The sequence below is a fragment of the Epinephelus moara genome, chromosome 13, assembly GCF_006386435.1.
Source record: "Epinephelus moara isolate mb chromosome 13, YSFRI_EMoa_1.0, whole genome shotgun sequence".
Lineage (NCBI taxonomy): Eukaryota > Metazoa > Chordata > Actinopteri > Perciformes > Serranidae > Epinephelus > Epinephelus moara.
The window spans coordinates 5,186,004-5,196,066 of record NC_065518.1 but is presented as its reverse complement, the minus strand read 5'-3'; the positions used below and the strand labels follow the sequence as shown (position 1 = coordinate 5,196,066).

At 45.3% G+C, this 10,063-nt stretch overlaps 1 protein-coding gene across 1 annotated transcript in view; it reads right to left on the bottom strand.

Annotated features, from left to right (window-relative positions):
• Positions 1 to 83: 83 nt before the first annotated feature.
• The window catches only part of stambpl1 (STAM binding protein-like 1), an 11,871-nt gene continuing 1,891 nt past the window's right edge, over positions 84 to 10,063 (bottom strand). The window contains exons 2-12 of the mRNA XM_050060861.1: positions 7,672 to 7,805; positions 6,391 to 6,608; positions 6,235 to 6,310; positions 5,819 to 5,914; positions 5,237 to 5,458; positions 4,956 to 5,106; positions 4,741 to 4,865; positions 4,524 to 4,661; positions 3,069 to 3,181; positions 2,875 to 2,974; positions 84 to 1,755 (exon numbers count right to left, since the gene is read on the bottom strand). Of these exons, the coding sequence (XP_049916818.1) occupies positions 1,699 to 1,755; positions 2,875 to 2,974; positions 3,069 to 3,181; positions 4,524 to 4,661; positions 4,741 to 4,865; positions 4,956 to 5,106; positions 5,237 to 5,458; positions 5,819 to 5,914; positions 6,235 to 6,310; positions 6,391 to 6,608; positions 7,672 to 7,782 (1,407 nt within the window). The 5' untranslated portion in view covers positions 7,783 to 7,805 and the 3' untranslated portion in view covers positions 84 to 1,698. The remainder of the gene's footprint in view (positions 1,756 to 2,874; positions 2,975 to 3,068; positions 3,182 to 4,523; positions 4,662 to 4,740; positions 4,866 to 4,955; positions 5,107 to 5,236; positions 5,459 to 5,818; positions 5,915 to 6,234; positions 6,311 to 6,390; positions 6,609 to 7,671; positions 7,806 to 10,063) is intronic.

Genomic DNA, 10,063 nt, shown 5'->3' with positions numbered 1-10,063 from the left:
TGTGATGATTTAAACCTGCAGGAACACAGAATTCACATGTCTGAAACAACTAATTGTAAAGCAGTGAGACAGAACATAGACTCTGTTGGAGCAGCAGTTTGTGTTTTATTACCACAAAATGGCATTTTGAAAAACAACCCACACACACACATCTGCTGGTGCACAAACTGAATCTCATCCAGCTGCTCTGTTCACACTGCAGTGTTAAGAGTTCAGTTCCTGGTCCTGCCTGTAGGGGGCGCAGCACCTGACCTGATCCCAAAACAGTCAGCGTCTGTACGTTTAAATTATATTTCCCATAAAAACAGGTTCATTTAAAATCCAACTGAATCACGTCTGTGCTCTGAATTCATGTCGACGTGGTTTAAAAATGTTTCCTTCATAAAAATATCTGAAGCTTCATCTCAGCAGCTGGAGGGGCGTGTCCCTGTCTCCAGAGAATGAGTGAGTGCCGCCGTGTGACATCAGAGAATGAGAGCTCCACAGTGTCAACGCAGAGTCTACGCCGTAGTCTGACACTCACTCCAGAAATGTAACAACACGTCACAGTGACGCAGACCTCCTGTCTGTCTCTGTAAGCTGAAACCATTTCCCTCAGTGGACACAAAGCCTTTATTTACTTTAATTTCACAGGTAAGAAACAATAAACTGTGAAGACAATAAAGCCTCCACAGACTGTGTGATTTATCCTGGCTGAAATATGAGCAGAGGAAATCTCTGCTAGCTGCTAGGCTAATTTATACAATGTAAAATGCCATAGGCTTGTGCTAATAACGTTAGCATGTTGTATTTGTGGGGAAAATGTGTCCAGATAAAGACAAGTGTTTGTCTGTGAATGTTGCGAGTTATAGTGAAGCTGATTTGTGTTCTTGTGTTTGAAATTGTCTCTATTAAGCCATGTTTAATGTGTTTAATGTGTGTTTAATGTGTTTAATGTGTGTTTAATGTGTGTTTAATGTGTGTTTAATGTGTTTAATGTGTGTTTTGAATCAACTAAACTTTACAGCACTTAACAGAAACCCCACCGCCCACTAGTGGTTTGGAGGTGTAACTGCAGAGTGACACAGACACACCACCGCACAAGTATAAATGCTCACAGAGGTGTAGACTATGGCGTAGGCTCTGCATAGAGCTGACGCACAAGTATAACTCCGCCTTTGCACTTTGCAGAGAACAAGAGAGCGCCACCGTTACACATCAGAGGACAAAAGCGTGCCGGTGTGACACCGCAGGTAATCAAAGAGCACCAGAACTAAAAGAACATTTACCTTCAGACTTTCAGGAGCGGTGATTTACAGAGCAGATAAATGTTTCTGCTGTCGACGACAGACTCAGACGTGATGTGGGTGTTTGATGAGAAGGCACTCTGTCACTTCAGCTGTCACACACACGTCATATCTGCTGTTAATATTAAAACACACATCGTCACATCACACAGGGTCGGAGAAACTGATCCACACGGACACCGCAAAAATATAGATTCATATTTATGTACGGCAGCAGCTGCTTCAGAGGCTCAAATAAAACTTCAAAAAACAAAGTTCACAAAAAACTCCCAAAAAACTGAACACACACACGCACGCACGCCCGCACACACACACACACACACACACACACACACACACACACACACACACAGTGGCAGTGTGTTCACAGTTTCCTCTTCAGACATTAAAAACGAACGCCGCCTCCTGTCTGTCACCTGAGGTCCAGCAGGCTGATCTTTGAGTCCCTCACCTCCACGTGTTTACACACCTGAGAGGGACACACAGACACAGAGGGGGCGGAGTCAGTGACAGGTCACCTGTATGAGTCAGCTCATTTTAATATTTAAAGAAACAGTACAACATTTAGTGACTGTCCCCCACAGGTCGATCGTCTCTGGTTCGGTTCCGTTGCTTCAGTTTGTTTTGTTTTCATGGACCTCTATACGACAGGTAGGTCTGACCGAGCGATCTGATTGGACAGCAGTTTTTCAGTGAGTGCTGATTTATAGCCTAATAACACTGGGACTGTTAACTCTGCGTGTATACAGAGTCATAGACGTCTCTATAGACTCAAACATTCAGTGGTCCATTGCTGTGCGGTGAGAGGTGTATGATAACACCGTTTAATATCGCGATGATGATGTGACTCACATAAATAAACAAATATTAAATCGTATATATTGGTGTCACAGCTCCGGTCTGTCTGTTTTAATATGAACACTGACACCAAACATTAAACAGCCGACAGACACTGAACACAGCAATCAGTTATTAAGTTATTATAATATAAATTCATATTATTAGGCGTGTGTGTTGGGTTTGACTTTAGTATTTTATTATTAAAATAAACTGCTGTAAATAAACTTCAGTCTTCAGAGTTACACGTGGACCTGCTGCAGGAGAATACTGTGACGTCTGTTAATAAATATCTTCCTCTGAAGAAATGAACAGGACATCGTTCTGATTTTAACATCGAGTTATTAAACATGTTGCAGTGACGGAACAACAAAGTGACGACGGACGTTTTTTAACAAAGGAAAAAAAAAAAGTTCTCCTTTTTAGACAAACTTTGCAGAGTGCACTCAACAGACAGACAGACAGACAGACAGACAGCAATACGACTGTAAATGACAGAAACGACGGAATATTACACGACTTGTTAACCAACAGTGGCAGCGGCGGCCAACTCTCTGAGATTTACTCCTAAACAGAAAGTCACCTGGCGCTCGGCGAATGTGATGTCAGACCTGACGGTGTGACTCAGATTATTATTGGTGGTTTTAGACGTGTTGATCATTTAGACATATTGATCGAACATGTTGATATTGATGATGATCAGCGGCGGTCGGCTCCTGACGGAGGACAAAGGAAACAGGAAGTTGCTCACAGTGAAGAGAGGAGGATCCTTGGAGTGAGGATGGAAACCTTTGAGTCTGCAGCCGGAAACTTCCGACATCCCCGGACCGCTCAGCCTGAACACACCGGTGCTGACAGACAGAGAGGGGGAGGAGTTAATGTGACATCATGAGAGACTATATGTTACTGTGTGTGTGTGTGTGTGTGTGTGTGTGTGGGACCTACTCGTTGTGTTTGGGGGCGCAGACGATGGCAACGGCCTCTGGCAGCATCAGCTGATAAGAACAGTGAGTGTGTAGGTCGACACTTGAGAGGAAGGCCGTCTGAGTGGGATGAGTCTGAACACAGAGAAACATCATCGTCAACATGTCATTACCCTGAGGACGCTCTGAGGACATGAATGTCCACTGTCACTGTGAGGACACAGACATGACTGTCCTCTGTGAGGACACAGATATGACTGTCCACTGTGAGGACACAGACATGACTGTCCACTGTGAGGACACAGACATGACTGTTCACTGTGAGGACACAGACCTGTTACAGCACAAAGCTGCAGAGTGAGACCACTGTCTGTCTGTCTGTCTGTCTGTACAGAGTGAGACAAACAGAAAGACAGAGTGAGACCTCGTGTCCATGTCCTCCTATCTCTGTCCCTCCCCCTCTCCTCTCAGGCACTGTTGCCATGGTGATATTTGATCATGCAAATGAAGGAAAGAAAAAGTACAACGAGGTCATTTTTCTGAGTGTGTGTTTTCTGGGTGGGTGTGTTTGTGTATCTGTGGTTTATATCACACTGTAGGGACAAAAACCTGACCGCCCACTCACACTGTGGGGACCTCCCAGGTTCGATTGTACATTTGAATGTCGCATGTCTCTGGTTTATATCACATTGTGAGGACTCACACCTGACAGCAATAAGTCGAATAATCAACTCGTCAATCAATGTGTGTAACATGTTTTAAGCGCGTGTTTAACATGTATTTAGCATGCGTTTAACATTGGTGTTAAGTGTGTGTTTAATGTTTTTATTTTAACTGTGTGTTTTACCTGTGTTTAATGTGTGTTAAACACCTATTTAGGATGTTTGAGTTTAGGATGTGCTTTTAAACGTGTTTTTTAAAACGTGTGTTTAGCATGTTTTTAGCATGTTACATGTGTTTAAATGTATTTAGCATTTTAAGCATGTGTAGAACGTGTTTAGTGTGTGTCTAGCATATGTATTAAGCCTGTGTTTAATGTATTTTTTGCATGTTTAATGTGTGTTTTACATGCTGTATTTAACATGTTTTTTGTGTTTTTAGGGTGTTTGACATGTGTATTTAGCGTGTGTTCAGCCTGTGTTTCATGTGTTTATATCATGTGTTTAACACCTGTTTAGCGTGTTTGTGTTTAATGTGTTTGGAACGTGTGTTTGGCACATTTTTAGCATGTGTTTAGCGTGTTTTTAGCTTGTCTAGTGTGTGATTAACATGTGGTATTTAGCATGTGATTAGCACGTGTTTCACTGTTTTTAGCATGTCTTTAACATGTGATTTTAGGTGTGTCTAAAGTGTATTTAGTGTGTGTTAGGCATGTGTTTGAAGTGTTTTTAGCATGTTTAACATTTATTTAGCCTGTGTTTACACCATGTGTGTTTAGCGTGTGTGTTTACAGCGTGTGTTTAGCGTGTAGTCGTACATGAATCCAGCCGAGTGTCAGCAGGTTCTGTTGGTCCTGGAAACTGAAGAGTTCCTCCACGTTCTCCATGTCACAGAAATCCGGCCCGGCCGACTGTTTGGGGATGACCACGTGAGTCAGCAGGAACTCGTTGTGCGTCTGCGGATGACACACAGTCAGTGACATCAGAGAGCAGTAATTGATGACATCATCAGCTGCAAACAGGAAACGGCCTCACCAGTCGTCCACAGAGGACTCCACATGTCTCTATTCCTCTGGCGGTGTTGGAGTCGGCCAGCAGGAGGAAACGATATGTCAGATCTCTGGGAACCACCACCCGCCGCAGACCCTCCACCCTGTGGGCTGCACACACGCATGAAACAAACGCACACAGGAACACACACGATTAACAGACCTGCTTGTGTGTGTGTGTGTGTGTGTCTGTGTACTCACTGTGTACTCCAGCCAGCGTGGCGGCTGGTTGGCTGATAGGAGCTAGCGGTCTGTTCCGGTTAGGATCCGCCCCCTGGGATCGAACACTGTCTCTGATTGGTTGCTGGGACAGACAGGAGCCGTCTGTCACTTCAGGCACTTTGGTCTGAACCTGCAGGACGAACACGTCAGAAACATACGACCACATCCTGTCGTACCACTGCAGACACACACACACACACACACACACACACACACACACTCACACACAGTATTCATACGACTCTGCTGCCTCAGCTCACCTTCAGCCCCGCCTCCTCTCCTCTCCTATTGGCCAGTTCCTGACGCCTCAGCTGGTCCTCGAAGTAACGAAACTGTTCTGATTCAATCTGCATGCGTCGCAGGGTGGCGACACGCTGACGCTCCTCCTCCAACAGCACGTACCGCCTCCTGTCCTCACCCAATAGGGAGAGTCTCTGCAGCTGCTGGCTACACCCATCCACCACCACCGCTGCCGCCTGGCTCTGAGGGAACAGGAAGTCACATGATCAGGTCTGCTGGGTGATTGTTTGACTTCCTCTGACCGCCATCTTTTAAAAGCGGTGTCAGGGCACTTTAAAATCTGCAGTAGAGACGCTCCGCCTCTGGTAGCACAGTGAGATGATGTCATCACGACCGCACACGGTGATGACAGAGAAGACAGAAATATGAACTTCCTGCTGCAGAAAGATTCAACATTCTCGCTGTTTTTATTTTAGAACGATTTAAACTGAATCATGTCGAGTTAACTGTGAATCATCCAATCAGATGAACTGTCAGTCAAACACATGATGCAATCTGATTGGACAACACACACACACACACACACACACACACACACACACCTGTGCTCTGAGGTACTCGGTGTGTTCCCTGCTGTATTTCTCCTGAAGACGTTTCTTCAACTCGTCTTTACGAGGAAACGCAACTTCCTGAAGTTTCTGTTAACACAGACACAGACAGAATTACTAATGCTAATGCTAACAATACTGCTAATGGTAATGCTAATGCTAAAGCTAATGCTACCACCATTACTGCACTTATACAATTACTACTACCGCTAATACTAAACTCCGACTGCTAACGCTAACGCTATTGCTACTACCACTACTACAACTTTTACAATTACTACAACTGCTAATACTAAACTACGACTGCTAACGCTAATGCTAATGCCACTACTGCTGGTGCTGGCCACAGGTAACTGTAGCTGCAGGTGTTTGCACACACCTCCTGGTTACTAATAATCAATAATCATTACCTTCATGATGAGCTGTTTCTCGGGGACGCTGCATTGCTGGTAGTCTCTGTGCGTCGGCAGCTTCTCTACAAACAGACTGAACATACAATTCCTACTGTAAACAAACGTCAGCATAAACAAGAAGCTGTGACGGCGGCGTGTCGTGATGTCGCTCACGTGATGAACTTGGTGTAGAGGACGTAGGCGTTCTCCAGGCTTCCCTCCTCCAAGTAGACCGCTGCCATGCGCTCCATCTCCACGCCGGAGCGGAAGTAGCGCCTCGGTGCGATGTCCTCGTTGATCTCCACGCTGCATCCCATCTTCCCTAGCGCCCGCACTCGCTCCGCCGCCGTCAGCGACACATCGGTGTAGTCTGGCTCTGCCGCCAGCTTCTTCTGCAGCACAGGAAGTCAGAGTCAGGTTTACCATTTACCTTTCTAAGAATACGTCTTTGGTGGAGATAAATAAACAGGAACCAGTCAGCGCCCCCTACAGGCTGAACTCTACATGACGCAGCCGACGCCCCCTACAGGCTGAACTCTACATGACGCAGCCGACGCCCCCTACAGGCTGAACTCTACACAACTTCAGACTGATGATTTAAAGGGACATTCCACCAACAGGTCTCAGTCAGTTTCCTGTTCAGTCCTCAGACGAGCGTCAGTAACGTGTCCTGATATTAACGATGATCATCAAACATCTCGTTAACATCTGACAGCTGAGCTGAACTGGGCTCTCAGACAGGAAGCTGAGATTTACCGTCCCTGCAGAGAGCCTGAATGCAGCGTTTGTTACGCAGCTCATTAACATGAGCGGAGGATAAACACTCGTCTGTTCTCTGAGCTCCTGGCTCAGAACAGAAGACACAGCAGAGACATGATGGACGCAGACACAGACGAGGACGGAGACATAAATCAGTCACACTAATGACAGAGAGGACAAAAAGACAGAGAGCAGAACATGAACAGAGGAGGGAAATAAAAACAGGACATGAAAAGTAAAGAAGTGAAACGTTTATAAATTACAAATCACAGTTTTAATATTTCTCATGTTTCATTTATTTATTTTATTCTTTATTATTTTCCTAATTTAATCAGAGTTTTATGATCACTCGTCATGTCTGAACTGTCTGTGGTGTTTTCTGTAGTTTGGTTCAATGTTTCTGTGAAACAGTCTACGTCCTGAAACACAACATTTGTTTCTGATAATAAAGTGAAATCAAATCAAATCCAACGACAGACACACGATGTAAAAAGTCTTTGTGTCCTTGAAACAACGTCTGCAGAGAAAATGTGGAATTCAAAACTGAATTTAAGTTTTAATATTGCATTTTCTTGTTTAGAAATATGTACTTAACTTTAACATGATCTGGGCTTTTAATTTGAAGGTCTCACATGTCCTTGTTTATCTACACCACGCACATAAACATACAGAGACACACACACAAAGTACACTCACCAGCGTGTTTAAGCTGAAGCCTTGTTCCATGATTTGTGTGTGTGTGTGTGTGTGTGTGTGTGTGTGTGTGTGTGTCACAGGCTCTGGTCGGCCCACGGCCGGCTCCTCCATCTGCCACCTCCCATGATGCTTCACTGCAGGGAGACAAACAGAACAACAGGACGTCAGCTCTCTGAGCCGTCACACACAGAACTCAGCGAAAAGTCCTTTAAGAACTTCCAGTTAGCACGGCAGCTAATGCTAACAGTCAGACCCTCATCATCACCATCATCATCATCATCACGCCTGTTGTGCTTCAGTTTGGTCCACAGTTACCATGGTAACCAATAGCTAACAGTCCTGTGAGTCATCCACTCTAAACAACAGAGAGAAGAAGAAAAGAGAAGATGACCTCCCACTCCTCGCCGCGTTCCAACAACTGAAAAACACACAGCTCCGATTCGTCATCACCACCGTCTGCTACACCCGGCGTGGAGGATGTCGCCACGGCAACAGGTGCATCCAAGCAGGAGAGCAGGACGGCAGAGAGACGAAGACTCGTGTCTGTTTGTTCACATCCTCCCTATTTATGTTGTTTACTGTTCAAGGTCTTTGTTTATATCTACTCTGAATGTGGATCTGATTCATGAACAAACAACAAAACACCAGAACGCTGAGTCAGAGTCATCGGTTCATCTGCAGATTATTGATCTGATTCATCTCCTGATCAATGAAACGTCAGAAAGCTACAATAATCCTCAAATTACCTCAAAAGTCACTTTAACGATGAATCAATCATCAGATTGATTTTCTAACTTCAGCTCAGATTTAAACAGCTGAAGGTCATGGTTCTGTTTCTAACTGTATTCTTGGTTTTTAAAGGAGAGAAGATGTCGGTGAGAGAGAGAGTGGGGGGACGACATGCAGCAAAGGGTTGCAAACCGGAGTCCAACTCAGGACCGCTGCAGCGAGGCATCCCCTCTAATCATGGGGCACCGGCACTATGCACTACTGACGCTCCAGACGAACTGCTGTTATTAAATATTCACCTGCTTCCTGTCTCTGACGTTAACGGAGGAAAACTGATCATATGTATATTTGACATGTTGATCAGAGTGAGTTCTCTGACTATGAGAGGATCTTTGGTTCCTACAGGTCACATGTCATCAATGTTTGTGACTAATTAACCATTTAAGAGCTGCTGTCATCATGAAATGGTTCCACGCTGTCATGATGAGAGCAGCCTGCAGGGGGCGCTGCCATTATGACATCATCACACAGGAGTGTTTGTTTATTGATTAAATAACTGATCAAAGTGAACAGTGATCAGCTGTGACCGCTGGGAGCAGGACGAGTTCAGGTTTCAGGTGTGTCACAGCCGTCTCTCAAACATCCTGCTCGACCACATTCACGACCTCTAACCCCCTTCTCTTCTTCTCTGACTTGACAGACAGGAAACACACGCTGCACCTGTTTGTTATCACTGTGTCTTTTACATGAGCTCAATGCACGGCTTCATGGATATATAAGGATTAAAAACACCTTAACTATACCTGAGATTTGGAGTAAAGCCATCCATCCATTCATTCATCCATCCATTCATCCACAGGCTGAGGGTTTAAAGAGGGAACATTAATCAGACTAGAAAAGCTCGCTCAGCAGAGTTCAGGTCTGACAGGTCGACCTGACCTCAGCCTCTTCACACAGTCCGTTAGACCTCATCAGACGCCTGCAGCGAGTTTCAGAAGCATCCCAGAAACTGAGAGATACACGCCTTGTTTATGTTGGACGAAGCTGCGTCTCATTTCACAGAGCAGACAGAGTCCTCCTGCCAACACACAGTATAGGTGTGAAATATAGATCCAGTACCATGATGAGGACTGAAGTGTTTTTAATAACTGAAACAGCCAGAAAACTTTGGTTTATGTTGTTTAGAATTGTGATTAATGTTAACTTGGGATGAGGGCGATTAGACGTCTAAATGATTAAAGGTCCGCCCCCTCGCTAGTCGGCACCATAAATATTAGTCAGTTAAACCAATTAGTGTTTTATCCATGTACAAGGCTGCTTAACTGTCATGCAGCCACCCGCCACTAGTGGGAGCTACAGAGCCGTCAGACAGCATTCCCCGAGGAAACCCACGCTGACACAGGGAGAACATGTCGGAGCACCTGGAGGAAACCCACGCTGACACAAGGAGAGCATGTCGGAGCACCTGGAGGAAACCCACGCTGACACGGGGAGAACATGTCAGAAAACCTGGAGGAAACCCACGCTGACACGAGGAGAACATGTGGGAGCACCTGGAGGAAACCCACGCTGACAAGGGGAGAACATGTCAGAGCACCTGGAGGAAACCCACGCTGACATGAGGAGAACATGTCGGAGCACCTGGAGGAAACCCACGCTGACA